Source organism: Carex rostrata, chromosome 4 (assembly GCF_964058835.1).
Source record: "Carex rostrata chromosome 4, lpCarRost1.2, whole genome shotgun sequence".
NCBI classification, from domain to species: domain Eukaryota; kingdom Viridiplantae; phylum Streptophyta; class Magnoliopsida; order Poales; family Cyperaceae; genus Carex; species Carex rostrata.
Window position 1 is genome coordinate 8,815,134 of NC_135921.1, and position 24,182 is coordinate 8,839,315.

Consider the following 24,182-nt stretch of genomic DNA (forward strand, 5'->3'; position numbering starts at 1 on the left):
TTGGAGTGGATTCGCCCTCGGGGACCCTAATAAGGAAGGTATTCATGTCACACCACCACGTCAGCTATTCAAATCTATTGTTCGTCTAAGGGTGAGTAAATTGCTCATAACTCATAACTCGTTCGCTAAAAGCTCACTAACAACTCGTTCATTATCAACTCGCTCAATATCAACTCGTCCGTTAACTTAATGGTCTATTAACTTAATGAGCCGAGCATGAGTATACCCTTGTTAGTTTGTAATAATCTAGAAGTCAATAATACGATAAATTATCATAAAGCTTTGTTCATGAATTGAATGTTTATTTATATATCATTTTGTTGCCTGAGTATTATTGAATTTATGGATCATTTCGAGTTCATGGCTGAAATTGTGAAACTCCATAATATAGATAATATATACTCTTAAAAGTCACTAACTAAGGTAATTAGCAGGAACACTAATTACCGCGATAAGGTTAGCATGTGGATTAAAAGATGGTTAAGTTTTACAAACCACCTGACACGAGATGTCATTTTAATCACATAGATACATGTTCTAGGAACATGGTATTTGACAGACCCCGAATGAAACATTAAATAGAATTGTGTTCGTGTCATTTATGTTTTCATTCAGTGTCAAGTTCTACAGTATGAGGTATTTATCGTTCCTACTAAGAAATATGTGTGTGTGAGTGTTATCTAACGCTGTCCGTAAAAAGCAGTCATAACGGTAGCATTTCCATATGTATAGCTTAGCTGAGGAAGTGATAGTCTGCCAAGAATACTATTTGTCCCTCGTATCTCTATACAAGCTATAGCATCACTGGGCCCCTTGGTAGAGTTAGATTATCTGTATGCGGTATAATTACAAGAGTAATTATATTTGATAATCTACTCAAGATCAAGAAAAGATACAGTTAGCAAGGATGACACACATCTACCTTGAAACTGATCTGATAGCTATGAGACAGAAAAACTGACACAAGTAAATTGTTTACTGGATCGTGATATTGTACAGTACATCATCATCTGTGTAATTGGATGGTCATAGTGTATACTGCCAGATGCCTCCTATGATTATAGAAGTTAAAACAGTTTTAACTCTATTTACCAACATAACACAGATCCTATTGGGTCACACCATATAGGAGCTATTCGGAGAATCTTACTGATTAATTATAAATTGATTGTAATTAATATTAAGATGGTTATAATTAATTATACGTGTTATAATTAAATTATATTTGTCATGTTAAAAATGACAAAGCAAAAACTAATGGTTATAATTAGTTATACTTGGTATAATTAATTATAATTAATTGTACGTCATTTAGAATGACAAACAGAAACACAGGTTAGTTTATAAACGTGTTTGACATGTTGTATAAAAATTACCAAACGAAAATCGTAGACAAATATAATTGTACATGACAATTATTCATATTTGATTTGGATATTTACTATTCATAATGGGTTTGGGTTAATGGGTTTAGAATCCATTAAACTAATCTAACCAATATGAAGTTGCAAAATCAAATTTGAATGCCACATCCAAAAGGGCAAAATGGTAATTTTGGCAACTTCGGGAGTATTTCGGTCTTTCGCGAACCTCCTCAAAATGCCTATAAATAGAGGGGCATAGGTGAAAGAGAAACTTCACTAATTCACGTGTTAATCTGATTACTTCGTTAATTGGAATTCTCTCTTTCTCTGTTTACGGTTTTTCGGATTGGTGAATAGTGTTTTACCGAATTTAGCAGTATTTCAGATTTTGATAATCAGTGAATCTGATTGACCGAAAGTTCGGTGAATAGTGTCTTTGCAGAATTCCGCGGTTTATAGTATTTCTGGCAAAAGAAATAAACCGCTCTCTGGTTATTCCTGGTGGATAACCAATAGAGGTATCACACGTGTGATACTCCGAGTCGATTCCTTCCCTGGTGTAGCTCTACTCGCTCGGTCTGCATTCCAACTGTGATTTGGAAACATGTTATATTAATCTATTTAATTGATAAATAAATTTAATGTTTTAGAAATCAATTATGGAGTAGATCTGTAAATAGGATTAAACGGATCTTCTTGATTCATTTAATCCGTAGCTTAAGGTAGATGTAAAAATTTTGTTTTACTCTTTCCGCACCTTAAGCAAATAAATGGGTTTGAACTGTCAAAACCCCAACATACTTAATCAATGGGTTTGAACCGTCAAAACCCAACAACCCCAACTCACTCGTAACTCGCTCATTAAGAACTGAGTTACATGAAATCATATCACATCCAATCTCTTAAAACCCAAATAAATTACGAAAGTCGATTTTGTGACATGTAAAGCCGTGAGAATGCAAATTTATAGGTATGTGACAAGGAGATAGCTGTGAGTATGTGACATGTAGGCCGGATCCGTATTTGAAAATTAGAAACGAATATCTGATATCTGAATTTCCGTGCGGATATGGTTTTAAATTTTCAGTATACATATCCGAATAGTAAATATATATCATATATGTTGTTCTACCAATAATTTTTTTCGTCTATTTGACTAATTTGCAAAAACATACAATTATTGAATTTTACGATTTCTTCTATTTTTGAATGATATGCAGGTTCAAGTCAAATGAAATGGCAATATGAAATACTTGAACTGAAGAAATCATGAAGACACTTATCAATAATACAAATTGTAAAATCATAAACTTGGTAAAATAAGTTTGAGGTTGTTTAAACTGGAAACTAACGTTGGTAAGGTAACGTTTTCAGCCTGTCAAAAACGCTGAAGTAACAATTTGATCAAACTCAGAAGCAATTTAAAACGTTGTAACATTTATAAAACGTTATAACGATTTGAGAATGTCATAAATGCTGAAGTACAACTGGATCAAATTCAAAATTGAATTACAAACGTTGGTAACGTTTGTCAATCGTTACAACGATTTAATTAAATTAGCGTTGTAACGTTTGACAAAAGTTGTAACGTTTTAATTAAATCGGAGCTTCAGAAATTCTTATTTTTTATCAAGATTTTACAGTACCAAACGTTACATAACGTTTTACAATTGTTGGTAACATTTTACTGAGCTGTCAGAAAATTAAAATCCTAAATCGCATTTTGAACTAAATCGTTGTAACGTTTTAAGTCAAATAGCTCATTTTTGAGCTGTCTCTATAAATAGGGTTTTGGCTTCTTTCCCAAAGTATCTCAGCCAACTCTAAACTTCTAAAACGCGATTTTCTGAGAGCTTTGTTTACTCCATTGTTGTGAGTTCTTAAAACTTCAAAATCCATCAAACAACCTCAAACCCACTTCACTAATCTTTAGTTAAATTAAGTTAGAGTGATCTTTTGAGTGTTTCCCTTGAGTAGCTTAAACTTTAAGACTTCGTTCTCATCTCTAGTTGGCCTATTGACTTCCCACTTTGATTGTAAGGGCTCAACGGTTCACAAGTTGTAATCCTTTCGTATTGGGTAATAAAAAGGCGCACCTAGAAGAGGTTGCGAAGCCCTGGAGACGTAGGCCTTTGTTTTGCCGAACTCCGTTAACATTCTGCATGTTAAATTTCTCTAAACTCATCTATTTACTTTCAATCGCATTTCAATCGCATTTATTTTCAGTTTTTGTAGTGATTAACGGTGCACTTAGTGTAACAATATAGTGTAATATATATTATGAAAAAAATTATATAGTTCTGTATCCGTCTAATATCCGTATCCGTATCCAGAAAATAAAAGCGGATATGGATATGGTTTTGCCACTATCCGATCCGTTTGCACCCTTATATAGGGCCATGAGAATCGACAAGAAGATAGTTGTTTGATTTTGTTAAATTTGCTCGTTGACATTTTTTTGTTAAATTTATGTACTATTTAATTACATTGAATTATGACAATTTGTTAAATTCTATAAATAAAAATTAGTCTTTGAATGATGTATCTTAAACAAAAAACACAAAACAAGATTCAAAATGCCTACATGCTTGATTTCTTAACGAGCTGCTTAATGAGCACAAGTCAACTCGAGCATTTAACGAGCCAAACATGGACACAGTTGTCAACTCGATATTGTCTTCTCAACTCGAGTCGACTTGCTCATTAAGCTAATAAGCCGCGCATGAGCATACCCAACTCACTCATTAATCACTCGTTCGTCCATCCAAAATGGTACATAATCAAGTCGTTATATTTTTTTTCAATTGATATAGTTGGATATTATAAATTTGGTTTGGCTTGATTGATTTCTCCTTTATTTCATTAAATGAAGGTGACGGCTGTATAGCCATGGTGACCGGTGCTCATAACGTGAGAATTAACAGTATCGTCTGTGGAACTGGCAATGAAATCAGGTTTATTAATTAATATAAAATTAACTAAGCATTAATATTTTGTAATTACTGGTTTATCCGATCAATACTATATTCGTAAAAAAAAGGTAAGGGAATTTTTTTTTTTCGTTATTATAATGAGTAGGGTATGAAAATATCTCCAATCGATCCGTACGTTAGCACCCTACTATGAGGTAACATAAAATTTGAGTTTAGATCCGGACCGTTATTCCGCCAAGCCTGCAATGCACGGGCCTCTTCAGTATTAATTTAACCTAAAATTTAAAATTTAAGTAACTCGAGTAAAATCCCAAAATTAATTTATTTTCAAGTACCTCTATAAAATATATATACATTATATACTTCCGAGTAATTTCAGTTCTTACCATTTTTAATAATTATTAATTACGTGAGAGTTATAATAACCATCTTTTATTAACTATTATTTACAACAGATTTTAACGATGGTTGGAGTTCAACGGCGGAATGGGTATTTAGGCCATAAAACCAAGCACTCAGTATTGTAAAAGTTACTTAGAATAGCATCCCCCCATTCAAATGTTATCAATGATAACCTTCCGTACATCAGACAAATTCAAACACTGATCGTTTTTCAGAAAGTTCATTTCTAACTGCAAAATGCAACCCGATGTAGTCAATAGTTCTAGTTCTTGTGGTGGCCCCAAATATTGAAAGAGTATAATTTTACCATCACATAAAACAAGGAACAAAAAAGCAAAGCGTCAAGTAACAAATAAGTAAAAATGACAGACACAACTAGTCCACAATAAAAAAAAAAAACAGATACAGTACTCTTACTACATGTTCATTCCAGTACCAAAACTTAATACCAAATCTCACTGAGATTCTAGGAGTGAATTCAACTACAAAAGAAAATTGCCGTACAGCACAAGCAGAAGGAATTTAAAGCCTGCGACCCCTTCTACCACCCTTTCTACGGGTGCTGTCAGTTGGAATGGGAGTCACATCCTCTGCATTTTAACCCAAAAAATAGATTAATTCATAAAATTATAGCATAAGAATAACATTTATGTCATCAAAATCAAACACATGTTAAAGTGTCTTACCGATGCGGCCGATTTTCATGCCAGAACGAGCAAGTGCTCTAAGTGCAGACTGAGCACCAGGGCCAGGGGTCTTGGTCTTGTTACCACCTGTGGCTCTCAACTTGATGTGCAGAGCGGTTATACCCAACTCCTATAAAAAATAAAATAAAAATTAATGGTTTAATTGATAACTCGACAAAACCTCCATAGATAACATCTACCACAGAAAAGAAATATACTCATTTGCAATGATCCCCTCTCCAATGATATTTCTCACAGAAAATGTAATATTCAATCTTTGACCAAAATACATGCAATTTAGTAATATACACAGAGAGTGGCACAAGGGTATTTAAGTCAACATAAATTCTTACCTTGCAGCGAGTGGAAACATCCTGTGCTGCAAGCATAGCAGCGTAAGGTGATGACTCGTCCCTGTCAGCTTTCACCTTCATTCCACCTAAAAATTTATCATCCTATCATGATCCTTTACTAGATAGAATGAAAGTAAATGACTGAAAACAAGCAAACACATGTTTACTTCTCATGTACACTCTTATGGGATTGGAACGTCTCACGACTGAAGTTAGCAAAAGATATCTCAAGCAGCAAAAAGCTCTTAAAGAAAAATCAGATGCTAACTTTGAAACGGCCAACAAAGAAGAAAAAAAGAGAGAAAGGAATCCAAAGAAGAACTCTTTGGTGCCTTGTTTTATATGGCGTGGCTATGACTCAAAACGCTCCCATTATTATTTTCTGGAAGGCGATCTTAAGGGCCACGCTAATACCAGAAACCAAATTAAACATGTTTTAGTTCTATAGGAAACAATTTCAAAACTTCAGACAAATGGTAAATGAATTCTAAATTTTATTTAACTATCACCTAAATATAATAGGTGTAATTATGTTATCAAAATCAGTTTAGTCGGTGGTTAATTAAGCACTAAATGAAAAAAATTGGTCCACGGTTCAACAGCGAGAATCTAAAATTTGGTTATAATGTCAACAGTTTAAAATTCTACATTTTGACGTAATTTGTATACAATATAGTTCTAGAAATTATACAGGCATCAAATTAGAAACTCAATGTGAAAATAAGCGTGCAAAACACATCATATTGAAATCAATTGGATTGTAGAATAAGGTTTAAGGAATCCAGTACCTGTGATACGAACGAGGGTTTCCCGTCCTGAAAGATCAGTCACATGCTGTAAAAACAAAAAGAAAAGAGATCTTCCATTCAGCGTACAAACAAAACTAAAATAAAAATTAATTCGGAAAAATCACAGAAGAAGTATTTCTCTTACGATAAAGGTATCATTGAAAGAGGCGAAGATGTGAGCGACACCAAAGACATGCTCTCCCTCGCGAACAGCAGGACCGAGCGTGACATTATCTTCCTTGGGCTCTCTTGCCTTCTTCCTCCCAGACTACGCATTCAAATCCAAGTTTTCCAGTGGTTACGATATGTAAATGTGAAGAAATTGAAATCTGATAGAGATCTGAGATATCTTACCATGGTGGCGCAGCTGAGGTTTGGTTCTTTGGTTTAGGTTTCGGCGGCTGAGGGATGAAGAGGAAATAAAACCCTAGGCAGCTTAGAGCGCCGTTCTCTTGGGCTTCGGTTTTATATAGAAGATGTCATTATATATGGGCCGAGCCGATGCTATGCTTAGGATGTATTCAGGCCATTTTTTTTGTTGTAGTGTAGTATCGGCCCACCGTTGCTTGAGAGTAATTTTTGCTCAATGTCTGAGTCAGGTCTAAATTAAAAAATGACATAGTTAGATCGATTTAAATTAGTCATGTATGATTGAAGTATAAAATTAATGTATAGCTTAAATTAGGGGTGGTAAAAAATCTCGTGCATTGATCAAATTCGGTTTACAAACGACCGAGTTACGAGTTATGTTTTTAGCTCGAATTCTTACTCGGCCTGTTACTGCTCGGGAGCAAACAAAAAAAAGCACGCGACTTGCTCAGAAAACTCTAAAACGAACAAGTTCCAAGCTACGTCTAACTCAGTTTGTTACCGGTCGGGAGGCAAAGAGAAAAAAAGTACAAATCTTGCTCGGAAAATGCTCGTTCATTTATAATTCAATCTGAAACGAACGAGCCACGAGTTATATCCAACTCCGCTCGGCTCGCTCGTCACCAACCCAAACTTAAGTTAACAGCCGTCATAAATTTTACTTGGGTCATGTCAGACCGACTTATCTATTTCTCAATTGGTATCTTAACTAAGACCTAACTTATTCTATAGTTTAGGCCTCGACTAATGATGGGTTTTTCGGATTGCACATCCCGAGGCAAATCTAATTAAATTTGATCCGGGGTAATATGTACACTAATAAATAAGATGTAGTCGTATTTACGCTATAGTTAAATTTAAGAAGACAAATAATGCGAATCAAATTCGCACAAGAATTCCTGGAATTAAGTTACTTCTGCCAAAAGCACATTCGGAGTTTTTCTTTCTTTTCCTTGAATTCTTGTTAAAAAAATAAAACAACAGTCCAAAGTTTTTAGTCAGACTACAACAAGCATAAATTGTTCAGGACGCTTTAAATTACTATAATTTTAAAAAAATTTAAAGATTGTAAAACTCATTAATATGTTAGGAGGTTTTTGGACATTTTTTTATTTTTTGAATAAAGATTTAAAAATTATTATGGAGTAAATAATAATTTTGTGTTGGGCATCTAGTGATAAAGATAATATTCTCTGTAAAAAAATGCAAGATCCAAATTTAAAAAAAATCGCAGATATTAAATAATTAGTAGCTTTATCTTCAATGTTTACTTGAACAAAATTTTGTGTTTTCCATTTGACGTCACCATTTTTATTTTTGAGCTTTGTCAAAATTTTAACTTCAAAAAAAAAAAAGAATCCGATCAAAAAGATTGACAGCTGTGGGATTTGAACCCACGCCCTTTCGGACCAGAGCCTAAATCTGGCGCCTTAGACCACTCGGCCAAACTGTCGCTTTTGTTAATTCCTTTCTCTACTAGTATAAGTGAAAACTATAGCTCCTGTGCTTTAGCAGTCCTGCTCGGACAGCAAGACTGTAAAATACCGTAAACTCGACATAATTATGCTACATCAAATTTGATGGCCAACTCCTCCGTAATTCCTCAATAAGACAATTTTATCTCGCTACCATGAAAATTGCACATTATAGTAACTATTAATTATCGTACAAAAATGAAAGAAATTCATAATTCTGCGTTACTTTGTCTCACAAATTAAATTCAAACTTCGTAGAAAAGATAAAAATAATCATGGATCCCTCGAGAGTTCAATGAGCAATTTAGCATGATGGTAAGGGGAAAACATGATCCACAAGATGTCAACCAGATCCTTTTAGCGGGGTTTCAATCAAAGGGATCGATACGCAGATCATGCTCGCTCGCCATGGCCATTCCGGTGCATAGACATGTCGGACACATAACCTAGCAAGTAATTTCCATAAAATAAACAATTAACAAGCAACCTAATTGTTCAATTTTGCTACTGTAATTTGAAGCAAACATGTAACAAGGAATGAAGAATACAAGTACCTTTCCAGCACCGGAACAATTAGGGCACCTGTTCATACAGGGAGGTCGGAGGGGGTGACTGTGACCTCCTTCCCTAATTGAAACCGGTTCTATACTCAAAATCATGCCGCTAGCTGAACATCTCGCACATGCCAAATATCCTACATCCACAACCGATTTACATGTACAATTTATATCAGAAAGTTTTTGGTAACTGTAAAATAGTGATATTTTGCACACATTTGGCATCTTTTAGAAATTGTGCAGGTCTAATTATGGATATAATGTACAAGTACATCACTGGTAAATTTGGAATTGAAAGACTGATAATTAGTGCTGATTCCTTACCAGTGCCATAGCAATATTTGCATCGCTTCTTCTCTTGTTGTTTCACATTATTAGCTTCTAGCAGCATTAAGGCGGATATGACACCAACAGCACCACCCGAAAAAGAGGCTACAATCGGGTCCACCTGACTGTACCACACAGGAATAAAATTGGATATATATTACTACTTTGTTTCATCTGGTCTTATCTTTTTTCTTCTAAAATCAAACCCAAGAGTTCCTTCTAATAGCAGAAAGTAGAGTGCATTCTGGGAATACCTTAATTGCGGAGGCAGATGCATGTTACGGATAAAATCTTCATAGGATGTGCCGCCTAACCCTAGTTTTAATTCAAGCTGTGCAACGCCAGGAATTTAAGATTTTTTTCAAGTAAGCATTAACAATGAAATGCCAAATTATATTAAACCACATTTTAAACCTAGACTCCAGGACCTCCAACCTTTACTCAAAAAAAAAAAAAATCTGGACTTCCAGATACTTAAGAATGTGGCACTGAAATTTAGGGGCGTAATTGGATCGAATATTATCCATTTCATATCTGGATCAGTATCCGGATATTTGGCAAACCTGGATACGGATTCGGATATTTGATGGATATGGATTCAGATATCTTTTCTAGCGCATACGAGTATCTGGATTTTTTTTAATTCGGATATCTATTTCAGAGGCCTGTACATCATTTTGATTTGGACTTTGAAGTATAATGCAAATTTTATGATATGCTATCGTATATAATTTTTTGGTACATTTTGACTAAAATATGATGATAATTAGTGACTTTAACTCATAAATTTGTAAGTTTTACGAATGTATATAAAATGTGTTTATCTTTTATAAAATATGTGATAATTTTATATTAATATCCGAACCATATGTGTATTTATATCCGCATTCGTTTAATATTTGTATCCATATCCGATAACTACAAACGAATACAGATGTGGTTTAGCTGTTATCTGTCGGTATCCGATCCGCTTACAACTCTACTAAATTTTCATTTTGAACATTTGTGGATATACCTTATTGGCACATTTATACTTGAAAATTTTAATTACCTATATATTCCTTAAATTCAACATCATTTAACAAAAACAAGTAACAGATACAATAAGAGATGTTAAGATAGAAATAGCTATATAAATCAATGAGTACAATGACTTACAACGGGAGCTACCAGACCACCAAAGATTATAATTCCTGATATGAAACCGAATGACGTCAGATAGAGCTGCCTCAAAGTTCTTGTGGTCTGATTCAGTAAGCACGAAGAAATGTTAAACGATTAAATTTGCAGCCTGAATTCCTTTTTTGTTCTGTTTAAGTAGATGATAACAACCAATGGCCTAGTAGCTCAAGTAGTAATGCACTAGAATAACTTCCAAAAGGTCATGGGTTCAAGACTCCATAAAGTTGAGGAGGTCTAAGTTAGTTATTCCAACTTAGGCCAGCTTAAGTTATTTATGTTTGGTTGAGGTCTGAAGAACAGAGAGAGAGGTAAAATTTGTAAGTCATTGGCAGTGGGTCCAGGTGCAACACAAAATTAAGGCACCTAGGGAGGTGGTTTAATTTAGGCCAGTTTAGGGCCAGCCTAACTTTAGGCTTATGCCTAGTTAGGATAGCCTATTTAATGCCCGTTTGGTCGAATAAATGAGGCCTAAACCCCTGATTCCATGGTTTAGGCCTCAACCAAACATGGTGTATGACCCTTGTCAAATTAGCCAATAAAATAGTATAACAATACTCATTTTAATATGTAAATAAAAAGTAGAAAGAGAGGGGATGATTACCATATTAGGAAGAAATGGAATAGTTGAAGGTATATCAAGCATCTCTTCACTTTCTTCAGTTCCCTTCAAAGAAGAATCTGCACTCTTTATACGCTGCTGTACACGTAGTCTCCTCAACTGAGAGGTGGGGTCACAGGACACGTGATAAAGAAACACTATGTAAGTTGTACAGTATGCACCTCATATGTTAATCGGTATAACTTACACATGATTATATAAAGCGATTAATTAGCATAGTAAAGAGCAAATGTGGAAATGGTGTCTTTAACTTGCTATTCTACAATTGCAAAAATTACAAGTATTTTGTTCTATAATCAGTGCACAGTGGTTCATGTAATTACAAGTATTTTGTGCCAGACACCTAGAGGGTATGCACATAATGATACAACAAAAATCCTTCCTTTGAACCATATAAGATGATTAGATGACTCCTAATTTGCAAAAGTGAATATTAGTCCAAAATTCACTCAAAAAAGGAATATTAGTCCAAAAATCATCAATATAGTTTCTATGATCTAAAATCTTTTAGGAAAAAGAATGTTAAATATGCAATAAAATAGGGATTCATGGTAATCTGACTTGACAATCATTAAAAAGTAGTTCTAATTTTGAAATCTTGCATTTTATATACATATATATCATACACATGAAACACCATTGCATTTGATGCCAATTTACCTTACCTCAGACTTAAAATTTGCAATTTTACACATTGAATGGTCTTCAGTGGAATATAAAAAGAAACACTAAAATTGCATGAAATATAGTACACAACCAATTTATAATGCTGACGGCATGTCTACAATTATTTCTATATTTTGATAACTTTTTGGGCATTATTTGAAGGTTATAATCAAAAGTTGGCATATTCTAAATAATTAAAAGATACCTCTTCCATGAGAAGAAAAATTTTATTCCTGCGACTTCTAATGTTGTCACGAATCTCTTGCAACTGCAACTGCATAAAATTCTGCACGGTTTCTGGACCTTCTATTATGCAAAAGCTGTGAAAATCGAACAAATCATAGTATTACTTTATGTATGATTGAATTAGTCCACTATATTTGGCGTTTCTTCCCAAATCAACACTAATTGCCCCAAATTTCCTCGTGCAAGTTAGATAAAAATATAATCTTGATTGAATCTACTGATTGCAGTGCGACATTCTCCCCACCAATTCGAAACGCCAAACTAGCTCGACTGGATAAGAATTAAATAACTGAAGGTGAGATAAGAGACCTGGAGTTGTTATCCGGAGCGGCTCTGGAATCGTCGCGTGAAGAGCAGCGCACGTGCCTTGCACGTGCAGGGAGAGCACGGGAGAACTTCAACGTTGCTGGTAAGAGACCGCCATGGAGAGTTTTGCTGGGAACAGGGAGAAGAGAAGTAGAAGCCATCGCTGTTATCTCTCTTTCTGCTTCACTCACAAAGAAGCTACCAGTCGTTTATTGAATAAGATGGATTTGCTGTGAAGATGCAACATGTGTGCTGAGATACGACTGGAGCCTGACCATCGATTTACAAACGGACGACTCTTTTTTGGTAGCATGATTGACGGTGAGAAACGCGTCTGATATAACTATATAATGCTACCCGGTGACAACATATAATGCGTCCATCATGTGAGCCACAATAGATCGGTACGAATTTAAGAAAATCTAATACAACAGTGCGGGGCAGCGTTGCAGAGAACCCGAATCATGATGTGAATTCTTTTGAAGCATGCTCCGTTAGATATTGAATGGCAAAACACGAATACATGATCGAAGTCTGAGGAGTTTATTCGATCTAACTTGACGAGTAGAATTTGAACAGCGTCGTCTAATAAGAACCATCAAAAAGTGTCAACTACGAATCGACATATTTAAAAGTCCGTATTGAATCAATCCAGATGCAAATAAATCGGTCTAAATAAAATTTAACCATTTTGATAATGCCATAAATATTTTTTTTAGCATCCAACTTGTCTAATTTAAACTTTTTTATTTTAAATAAATTAAGTACCAAATCATTTTAGAGCATCGGTGCTAGATAAGATAACGATAAAATAACTAAATAATGTAGTATTAAAAACAAATATTTTCGTATATTATATTAACAAGAGGACGGATCAAGTTACAACAAGTTACAACAAGCATTATCTATATTTTTGAAGTCTAAATCGTTGATCCAAACCGTTAGATATGATCTCTACAATAAAATGTGCTTGGAGACCAAATTTTACATTTTTTGGAATTTTTTTACTATTTACTAAGATGGGTACAAAAACTAGTCAAATTAAGACCATTGAATTTTGTACCAATCTTAATAAATAGTAAAAAAATTCCAAAAAATATAAAATTTGGTCTCCAAGCACATTTTATTGTAGAGATCACATCTAACGGTTTGGATCGACGATTTGGACTTCGAAAATGTAGATAATGATTGTTGTAACTTGTTGTAACTCAAAAATTGTTGTAACTTGATCCCTCCTCTATTAACAATACTAAAAATATCAGAAGCTAAGGAACTTTTTTTTTAGCTTAGTCTATCTGTGAAGCTGCTTTGACTCCACTCAGTGGCGGAACATAGTATTGTTGAGGGGGTGCTAAGCCACCCTTTCATTTTTTTTTAAATCATGTATATAGAATTTTATGTAAATATTATATTTTTGTACATGGCAGCCCCGTCTATGTATTATTACAAACTTATAGGGTCTAAAAATAAAATTTAAGGAACAACTTTTTGACTTTTTTTACCATTTGCAATCTTGACTTCTAAATTTGCGTACCATCAATATTAAAAAATATATAACTTCTTGGCTTCTTGCTAGAATTAGGAAAGTTAACCGTATAAAGAAAATAAAAGAAATAAATTGAGCAATTGAGCATTGAATGCTTGAAAGATAGGAATCGAGCAATTGAACATCTCTTCGGCTCTTCCAATTCACCAAAACAGAACAAATTAATCAATTTTTGAAGAGGGGCGAAATCCAACGGCATATGAAAAAAATTCAGAAAACAAAAACAAAGTTAAAGAAGATCTATGAAATTTAATTTTAATTGAGGTTTGTATTTTTTTTTACTTTTAAAATTATTATTTATTGTAATTTTGAGATAAAAAATAATAATTTATTTTTTAATATATAATTTGTACACATATGAGATTATTGCTAAATTTGATTTTTTAGGAAATCATAGGTCGAAATTTAAATAATATATGAATTTCATGTTTTTAATTTAGTTTTGATAGACATAGTATTTTGTTGATGCTAGTTATTTATTGTATCTTTTTTATGAACTCAAATAGTGAAAGATTTTGTGTTATAATTTTTTTTTTTAAATGATGTTTAGCCTCCTCTATATTCAAATTCTAGTTCCGCCCCTGAGTCTCCACTTTATTGTAATTTCTTTCAGAGCACTTTCCCTTGACGCAGCAAAAAAATAAATTATTTGGGTAGACCAAAACAATCAACAGTATGACTAGTGAATTTAAAACTGTCGAATTAATTAATTCTGATTCTTAGTACACAATTTTTTTTCTAAAATAGACAAAAATCCGATTATACATAAACTATACTTTATTTTCAAAATTTAAAAGTTTCCTATCTATCTTTGATTCAATATAGCTCTGCCACTTCCTCTGGATGTACTAGAATGTCTTAATACACCCATAAGTAATTAAATCCAACATGAACTAAATACAGCAGTAAAAAAAAAACATGAACTAAATACTTTTAGAATTCATTTAGGTGTTCCCCAAGTTCCGTTCACCTTATCGTTCACATAGGGACATTTCATTTTTTTATTTTTTTTATTTTCATCAGAGCTAGCTAGTTAGTTATATATGATATTTAGCTATATGCATGTTAAGAATAAATAGCTAGTTGTTAATTGGACTGTTATATTTGTCAATCATACGATGTTCAAATTTATTTTAATTTGCAACTGAAAAAGTGATTGTTGTTATGTTGTACGAACCCGTCTGATCTGTCACAAGTATCTTCATGGTATCAAGAAATATGACGTTTTGACTAACATATAACTATATTTGGTTAACAATTATACATTCTCTGTAAATTAATTATTTGCTGTTAACAAGACAATTTCCTTACTTGCATAATTTTAAAGTTATTTTTATAATATGCTATATTATTGAGGCATTCTTTGATCCATTAAACAATTAACATATAATTAATTACGGCCAATGTTTAATAACTTATTATAACAATAGGAGATATTTGGGACAGAGCCAGACAGACTACGGGGGTCAAATATGAATAGGATCAAGCATATAAAATTTTTTTTGCTATGAATAAGTGTTAATTTCACATTATCCATAATATTTTTCTTTATATTATATTAAAAATAGAGAAAAGGTAATGTCCCCCGGGCTACAGTCCCCCAAAAATCCCCGTGTATAAAAGTCTTCTTTTTTTAGCTTAGTTCTGACGCGTTTTTAACTGCCATAATTTCAACTGCTATAATTTTAAGTACACTATGTATGTTTACAGAATTATGTGTATGTTTATAGGATAATATGTGTATGTCTACAGGATAATATGTGTATGTTTACATGATATTTCAACTGCTATAATTTTAAGTACACTATGTATGTTTACAGAATTATATGTATATGTTTATAGGATAATATGTGTATGTTTACAGGATAATATGTGTATGTTTACAGGATATTATGTGTATGTTCACAAAAGGTGGTCCCCAACAGCTGTCACGCGTTTTCGACAGCTGTCACGCGTTTTCAACACCTGTCACGCGTTTTCAACAGCTGTCACGCGTTTTTATGTTTACAGAATTTGTTGAATTAGTTTACATGATTTAGTATTGATGTTTACAGAATTTAGTATTGATGTTTACAGAATTAGTTGAAAATCTCCAGAGATTTTTGGGGGACTGTTAGCTGCTTCCATAAAAATAAAGTATAAATATAAAAAAGAAAAGAAAAAAGAATCAATTGAACCCATACAAAAAATGTAGATTCGCCCTGCTTACGAGTGGATGCATGGTGAGATGAAAGGGCTCATTCATGTTTTAACTTGTAAGATGTGAAGTTGATATGTCTTTAACATTTATAATTGAGGATTGAAGAGCAACACTGACTTTTAAGTAATCAATTTTTCATTTTCTTGTTAATGCTTTTTATGCCGTCTCTTGGTTGTATGACCATTAAACTAATGTCTGAATCAAAAGTTCAAATTAAACTTAGACGATAAATTTTGAAATGTACGGTTATTCTTCAAATTAAAATAAGCTAAAACAAAACTTAGCTAGACTGTTAACAGTATGCATGTAGCTCACACATTAATTGTTCTCTCTCGTTGGCGCAGGGATAGCAGAGTTACTCTTCACAGGAAGAAAATAGCAGCAGATTTGATTCCCACTTGGTCAATCAGAGGCTGCAGTTGGAGTCGGGACAGTGGGGTCGTCAGAGGCAATAATGCTAGCTGGATTGGCCTTTAAGAGGAGAAGTGGGGGTTCAATTTTTAATTGTAATAGAACTATTTAATTATCTGTGATTAAACTAGTACCGTAATATGTTCATAATTTTTTTTGGGAATTTTTCTTGAGCAAAACAACCTGGGACTTTATTTTTTTAGTAAATATGTAATAGATACTATAAGGGTCTACTCCAGTTGGAGGCACGCGATGGGAAGAGAAGAGAAAAATGATGTGCAGAGGAGAGCCTCACCTCAGACCGCAGCTGACCGACAATTTCACCTGCTCCAGAAGAGAAAAAACGGAGAGAGAGCGAAGGTGAACAAACATTGTACGGAGGGGAGACAAGGTTATCGTTGCATTGATTTTTGACAAAAATATTCACCTCCAAATTAGAATGTAAAATTACTGTGCAGAGATGAACTAAACCCTTATCACCCCCGGCCTCTTTGTGAAGCACAGCCTAAGGAACTTTTGCTACTGTCATGGCTTTTTACTTCTCACAGGACAATGCACTTTATCTTCTTCCCAGGGGCCTTTTCTAGTTTATTCCAAATGTGTTTGGCAATTTAACAATTGGAATAAGGAAAGTGAACAATTAGTAAAATACAAAAATAGTGGAAAATGACTCTTATGACCTTATAATATCATGGTGTATTTTGATTGGGAGTTTGCTGCAGCATAGTATTTTAATTAGGATTCTGGTAACCAGTTTGTTACAACATAGCATACCAGTACTTCAGAGCAGGTAGATAGATTCGATTGTTGAAAGGGTAGTAAATAAAACAAAAATAACGAGGCTCAAAACTCGCAAAATACACTCAAAGGGAACTAACAACATTAATCAAAAGAAAGTAAAAACAAGTATAAAAAATGATGAAATACTCTTTCAAAAGAAAAGAAACAAAGATGAAGAACGAAGGGATTTATCATAATTTATCGTTGGATTGAACTAAGCTATCGTGATCTCGTTTGAAAGAGAAAATTGAGAAGAGTACTCTTTAACTTCTGATTCGGTGTTCTCTCGAAGAATCGCCGGAGATCCGACTCACAATCGGCAGAGAAGAAACCTCCTCTCCTCTGAAGCCGTGCAAAGAAGAAGAATATGAGACAATAAAGAAATGAGTGGAAATGCCACCTCAGCGTAAAAGAGATCATATAAGGGTAAAAAGATCCCAGTTAATTCTTTATTCTGACTCAAAACTTAATTCCAGCCCTCACCTGGAATTGAAAAGTCGAGAAAAAATCTATTCCCTATTCTTTAATCCAACTAATTCCTACTCTGTTCGTTGAGAATAAAGACTTAATTCCATCCAATTCCTTTATTCTGATCCTGCCGAACAGGCTCAGGGGGAATAATGTTAGTTTCAATTGTTTTATGTTGGGGCCTTGGGGGTCCTAGATGTATGTGTATCACAAGGTGGTTTATGTAAGATGGAGCTGGCTTTAAGTCAGAGAAGAATTGTTATCAGCACGGGCTGAATTTTTTTTATAAATCATAAATAATTAAATCAATTTTGCTGAACCAACATGATTGCTTTTTTTTTAAAAAAAAACTATAAGGATCAAATGGCCCATCCAGTCTCCACAATTGTCTTTTTCCCAGACCGAATGGTCACCACTTTTTTCCAGCTGTGTAATTCCTTTTTTTTGTTTTTCTTTTTCTCCCCATACCGAACCATCCATTCGGTCTCCCAATGCTCTAGCGGCAATTTATTGGATTTGGGTGTTCAAATCCTCTGGAATTATCAATCGAAACACGCTGCAATTTTGTTTGCTTTTTTTATTTTGGTATAATTAATTATACTCGAAAATTGTTTTCATCGAGTGAGGCTACGGTAATATATGCATATTATATTATATAGTGGTCGAAAATATGAATTTATATCTCAGATTTTAAAGCTTAAATAGTGATTTGGACATTTCATAATTCTTATATAAAAATATATTTGCATATCAAATTTTATATTTTTAGAAATATTTTACTATTGTTTTAGATAAATCAAAAATTAATTAATTTGAAAATTTTGAACAGTCCAGACTCCAGAGTGCTTTTTTTATCTATCTAAAAAAAAATCTTTTAAAAAGTATGAAATTTACTCTCCAAATAAATTTTCATATGAATATTATGTTAGTATTTTGTTTGGTTATGAATTCTAAATTTCTAATGTGCAGTGTACCTCGTTTTTCTAAAATCCAAAAAACAGATCCAAATATAACAAAAGAAATTATCTTTTATATTATATTTGGAGGATTTTCTTTTGATAGCATGTTGACAGATATTTTCATTAATTTCTATAAAAATCATTACTTCCATCGAAAAAATAATTGGATTTAACAAAAAAGTTTCTTAAATTTTTCAACATTGGAAATTTCATGTCTATGAGGATAAAATCAAAAGTGTTAAATAGGCCATGCTAATTATAAGATACAAAGAAACTACCATGCTAGAAAAATAGATATATGGCTTGTTAATTAATGAAAATATCCTTTGCATAATTGAGTTGGAAAAAGAAAAAAATGATGGAGGTTGATTTTAGAATTGTTGAGGATTAGATGGTAGATAGTAGAGAAAGAGAGAGAGCATTGGGTTGTGGAAACACAGTGATCAAGGAAGGGTTATAGTGCAAGACTGGATAGAGCATTCGATTTGGACCAATTTTTTTTTTCTGATTTTCTATGGCGGCCATCAAGAAAAAGCGGAGAAAAAGTTAAAAAATAGTGAGAAAAAAACAACTGTGGAGATCAAATGAGCTATTCTGTCTTTATAATTTTTCAAAAAAAAAAAAAGGCAATCACGTTAGTTCTGTAAAATTGATTTAATTATTTATGATTTATAAAAAAAAATTCGCACGCTCCTCCTCACAAGGGAATTCGCATCAACTCTTTCCTATTGACAAGTACCAGTCATGTACCGGTATAGGTACTTGCTGCCCTGTACCAATGGGTTTCTCAGTACAAGTCGAAATGTTTTTGAAGATTTCTGGCAACTTGGTTTTTATTTTTCTGCTTTGTGTGTGCCACTTATTTCCTTTTTTTTATCGTTGATTGAAGAAGGGCTCTCTCTCTCTCTAAACTCTTCGGTTTTCGGATCGCAGCCCCTTCCCTCCGAATTCGCATCCTCTGAGATATCTCAAACTTTGAGTGTTTTTGGAAAATCTCAACCGTTCAAATACGTTCTAGACGAATCTCAGAGCACAAATAATACGAATTGAAATAATACTACCACCTCCGCCTCCTGAATTCGTATCCTCTGAGATATCTCATATTTTGCGTGACTTTCTGAGAAATCTCAATCGTTAAAATACGTTCTGCGCGAATCTCAAAGCTATAATAATACAGGCCCCCTGCGCTATCCCCGAATAGGCACCGGACACGTCGGTCACGCAAAATATGAGATATCTCAGAGAATACGCACTCCCGCCTCCTCTCCTCATTCCCACCACTTCGGATCGCAGCCCCGTTCTCTTTTCCTTCCCTGCTGTCTCCCTCACATCCGTCGGTCCCATCCTCCGCCTCCTAGCCGCCTTCACTCACCTCCTTGTCTAGACTTTCTATGTGCTTCACAATCTGCCTCAACAAGCCTTTGTCGAAGCAACGCGAGGCACCCATCTAGTTCTATCTTTTGACATCTCCCTGCTCAATCTCCATTGCCTGTCCAAATGCCATCTCCATCTCCCCAGCGCATCCTCCCTCAACTAATCTCCGTCCTGATACAGCACCACTTTTCCTTCAATCCCACTCTCCTCCCCTCCCCTCTCTTCCCCGGTTTCTCCTCTTCCCTTCTCTCCTCCCTCCTCTCCTCCCTCCCCCGTTTCTTCCCAAGTAATTCCCTAGTTTCCCCTCCCCTCCCCTCCCTTGCCTTTTCCTTCTACTCCTGGGCTCAATCCCACTGCCATTTCTCTCACGACGAGATGACCTGTCGTCACATGGCTCGCCTCCTCATTGGAGTCAACTCACTCCCTTCTCTCTGGCTCTTTCTCCGGAATAACAAGGCCTTAGTCACCACCGCCACTGTCACTGCCTTGATTGCCACATTGGGCCAACACGGTCTTTCCAAATCCGCTCTCAATCTCTTCTATCGGATGAAGCAGTTCCATTGCAAGCCCGATGTCCAGTGCTACAACACCCTCATTTCCGTTCTTTGTATGAACAGGGATTTTAAAAAGGCAAGGTTTTTGTTGGACCAGATGGAGCTGCCTGGGGCCCGCTGCAAGCCTGACTTGTACACCTACACCATATTTATCACCTTCTATTGCAAGAGGGGACTGGAGACAGGGTGTAAGAAGGCAACTAGACGACGCATTTGGGAGGCCAATCATATGTTTAGGCGAATGGTTTTTAATGGGTTCATGCCTGATGTTGTCACTTACAACTGTCTGATCAATGGGTTGTGCAAGACTTACCGGATTGAGCGTGCACACGAGTTGTTTGATGAAATGCTTGTGAAGGGAGTTTTACCAAATCGAGTGACATACAACTCTTTCATAAGGTATTATAGTGTAGTTAATGAGGCTGACAAGGCACTGAGGTTCATGAGAGGAATGGAGGAAAGGGAGCATGGTAAACTGAGTTCAAGCAGTTATACACCAATTATACACTCATTGTGTGAAAGTGGTAGGGTTACTGAGGCAAGAGATCTCTTAGTGGAGATGGTAGCAAGGGGCCATGTGCCTAGAGAGTTTACATATAAGCTGGTGTGTGGTTCTTTGAGGAGCAAGGGGGCAGACTATTTGTCCGAGGAGATTTGTTGGAAGATAGAAACAGGGATTAGACAGAGGATTAAACAAGTGATGCAGGTTAGACCTGTTGGTATGCACTGTGCTGTACTCTAGGGTATTAGTATTTGTTGGGAATGAAACTCTTATTTGGAAGTTCGGTTGCCTTCTCTTTTGGATTGTGATTCAAGGTACTTTACATAATAAAATATAGTTTTGGTTCAGTTTTTACTTTTTACATTGTATATAAATGATTGTACTAAAAAAAATTAGTATCACTTTGATCTGTTTGCAATTGCCACAAAGCTGATGTCTATGGCTTGGAAAAAAAAATAGCATGCTCATCTTGATTTCAATTTTTTTTTTTTGGGGGGGGGGGATTTGGTATATGTTGCAAAATCAAGGATTATATTTAGGTTGAAGCTTAACGACAAGATTAGGGTTAATTAAGACAAAGTTGAATCGTTAAGGCTTATTGCACATACCAAGTCTTAGTAGGTATGGGATAGTTCTGCACGAGGAAAGGATGGCAATGGGATAAACCAGTTCTATTGCAGGATGTTATCCTGATACATACAACCATGGCCGGAGTCATACTCCCAAGCTATGGGGTCAAACGTGAATGGAGGTCAATTATATAAAATTTTCATATTGAGAATGAGAGTCAATTTTACAGTATACATGACATTTTACTCTAAAACTATATAGAAAATTGTGGGTAACTATAGAAATTTTGAAAATAAATGGGAATCATTTGAACCCCATTCCTTGAATGTGCCTCTGCCCCTGTAGACAACAATGTTGCAGATGTTCTAGATCCTTTCATTGGAAACATGCAAATTCCTCGCATTTGTCATGTTGTCCTCCATAGTCATGCATTTTAGTCAATCCATTTTTTTTTCTTAGTTCTGATTTTAGTCTGCAATTACTTGTAGATTTTGGTTGCTTATCTATCTTTTACGTTGAGTTCCTTTGATCTCATTTTCAAATGGAAGCTGCATAATTCATGTCTGTTTGAATGGAAAAAACTATGTTTTATGGGAATTTAACCTTCGTTGTTTTATTCAAGAGCAATAGTTGTGAGACCAAAATAAGTTGCATATAAATTTAAGATGAAAAAGACGACCAACTATATAATACTCACATTTCCACAATAATCTTTCTGGTTACATGGTTTCCCATGCACCTATTCATGCTTCTTGGGCCTTTTTTAGAGTGTATATAGTCCATAACTGTCCTAACCAACCCTTCATTTACTGAACTAACCATGAACTCCAAATCCCCCCCTGTTTTATCTTGTTTGTAGACTTAACTAACTTGTTACTGGGGTTGGACTTACCTCAATAACCTTTCCCTCACTCGTTAAATTTTCATGATTTATGAGTCATGCATGACATTTTTCATTCCTGATAAATATATATGATGGTGCTTTTTCATTTACAAAATACAGGTGCATCATGTGAATGTGCTTACAAGATAGTTTAGTAGGGAGACAGCCTTGTTACCCTTGTTTAGCGTCTTAACATTGGTCCTACCTCTGTCACTTCTCCTGCTACCTCAACTTCTGGTGTAATTTTTTAAATCAAGAATTAAGGGCTTTGATTGATGCATTTCTTGGATAAGGTCTGTTTCTTTTGCAGAAATCTCCTCAATAGAGATTAGTTAAGAAATAAAATAATTTAATTTGAACAGTATTTATGTATCTTACCTGGTATAAAAGGAAAGTTGCAGTGAACAAAAGGAAGTTCCTTATAATTAATTAATTACATGAATATAATTTCAATTAATGTAGGGTTATAAAAATGTAATGTAGAATTGCCAAGAAAATGCAATGGTTCTAACTTCTAAAAGAGGAGCTTGAGCGTACTGGCCGGTTCACCATAGTGTCAAAGGATAATGACATCCCACTTGTCGCCTTCTCCCTCAAAGACCGGAGTCGTCGCGATGAATTTGAGTTGTCTCACCATCTTCCCTGGTTTGCTTGGATTGTTCCAGCATACACCATGCCTAAGGATGGCTTATAAAGAAGGTTAATATTAAGGTATTAACTAATAATCTGTTAACATATAAACTTGGATATCTAATTTTTCAGCTTTGTTCATCATTTTCTCTCTTCTTGTTGTTTCCTAAAAAATATCATCTATTGATCTCCTAGTTATAAAGCGACTAGTCTTGCATTTTCAAATTTTATTTCTGTCTTTCTATAATTAAAGAAATGTAAGTTCACATAAAGAAACGAATCTACTTGTAACAATAAACTTTCTTAATTATTATTATTGTCAGACTGGAATTAGAATCCCTAATTCCTACCTTCGTTAGTTCCAGAACTGAACTCCTAGTTTCTTGCTAAAATTCCAAGCATTTGCAACTTACAACGCTTTATCTGCGAACTAGCAAGCATTTTCATTTTCGCAGAAATAAGAAACAAGAGGTGTTTGTATTGATTTTGTTTACAGGTGTATCTTTCAGTAGATAAAAAACAGCCAATCGGATTTAAATAGTTAATCGAATAATAGATAAAAGACGGTATCTCTAACTTATAATTATCAATACCCTGGTTTCTAATTCTAATTACCAAACTAAAAGAAATTTATTATAATTTTAAATTTATTCCAATTTACATATTAGAATTCTAGAGGAGGACAAAAGAATTATTAGGTAGGGGCAAAGTTGGTCGGGAACTATAAATCTTCATAAATTTCAAACTAATTTTAAATTTATTCCAATTTACATATTAGAATTCTAGAGGAGGACAAAAGAATTATTAGGTAGGGGCAAAGTTGGTCGGGAACTATAAATCTTCATAAATTTCAAAATTCGGAGAACGACAGTTGCGTCCATCCCTAGCATCGACATTTCAACATGACAACTGGACAAGCAAATCCTGTACAACAGCCAGCGTAGATACCTTTGACGAGTGTGTATCCTTTGAGATATCTCAAATTTTTAGTTTACATCAAGCCGGGCCAAATTTTTTTGGTGCCTGTTTGGA

General features: G+C 34.5%; 3 protein-coding genes and 1 non-coding gene across 5 annotated transcripts; 1 reads left to right on the forward strand and 3 right to left on the reverse strand.

The window, feature by feature from the left end:
- Window positions 1-5,022: 5,022 nt before the first annotated feature.
- LOC144553083 (small ribosomal subunit protein uS11y) lies at window positions 5,023-6,996 on the reverse strand. The gene is made up of 6 exons (XM_078301160.1): window positions 6,881-6,996; window positions 6,672-6,794; window positions 6,527-6,572; window positions 5,739-5,824; window positions 5,386-5,515; window positions 5,023-5,289 (listed from the first exon to the last, which is right to left on the reverse strand). The coding sequence occupies exons 1-6, from the start codon at window positions 6,881-6,883 to the stop codon at window positions 5,222-5,224; spliced, it is 456 nt and encodes a 151-aa protein (XP_078157286.1). The 5' UTR covers window positions 6,884-6,996; the 3' UTR covers window positions 5,023-5,221.
- A 1,272-nt stretch (window positions 6,997-8,268) lies between these two features.
- TRNAL-UAG (transfer RNA leucine (anticodon UAG)) lies at window positions 8,269-8,348 on the reverse strand. The gene has a single exon. It is a non-coding gene; the product is annotated as a tRNA-Leu (tRNA).
- Window positions 8,349-8,471: 123 nt separating this feature from the next.
- LOC144553082 (chaperone protein dnaJ-like protein) lies at window positions 8,472-12,529 on the reverse strand. The gene is made up of 8 exons (XM_078301159.1): window positions 12,277-12,529; window positions 11,927-12,041; window positions 11,038-11,154; window positions 10,413-10,499; window positions 9,509-9,585; window positions 9,252-9,379; window positions 8,925-9,064; window positions 8,472-8,816 (listed from the first exon to the last, which is right to left on the reverse strand). The coding sequence occupies exons 1-8, from the start codon at window positions 12,432-12,434 to the stop codon at window positions 8,739-8,741; spliced, it is 900 nt and encodes a 299-aa protein (XP_078157285.1). The 5' UTR covers window positions 12,435-12,529; the 3' UTR covers window positions 8,472-8,738.
- A 7,472-nt stretch (window positions 12,530-20,001) lies between these two features.
- On the forward strand, window positions 20,002-23,359 carry LOC144553380 (Pentatricopeptide repeat (PPR) superfamily protein). 2 transcript variants are annotated; one of them, XM_078301518.1, is made up of 3 exons: window positions 20,002-21,381; window positions 22,641-22,813; window positions 22,983-23,359. In XM_078301518.1, exon 1 carries the CDS (start codon window positions 20,135-20,137, stop codon window positions 21,305-21,307), a length of 1,173 nt encoding a protein of 390 aa, XP_078157644.1. In that variant the 5' UTR covers window positions 20,002-20,134; the 3' UTR covers window positions 21,308-21,381; window positions 22,641-22,813; window positions 22,983-23,359. The 2 variants fall into 2 exon arrangements, with proteins under 2 accessions (XP_078157644.1, XP_078157643.1); XM_078301517.1 differs by having other exon boundaries at window positions 23,004-23,359.
- The last annotated feature ends 823 nt before the right edge of the window (window positions 23,360-24,182 follow it).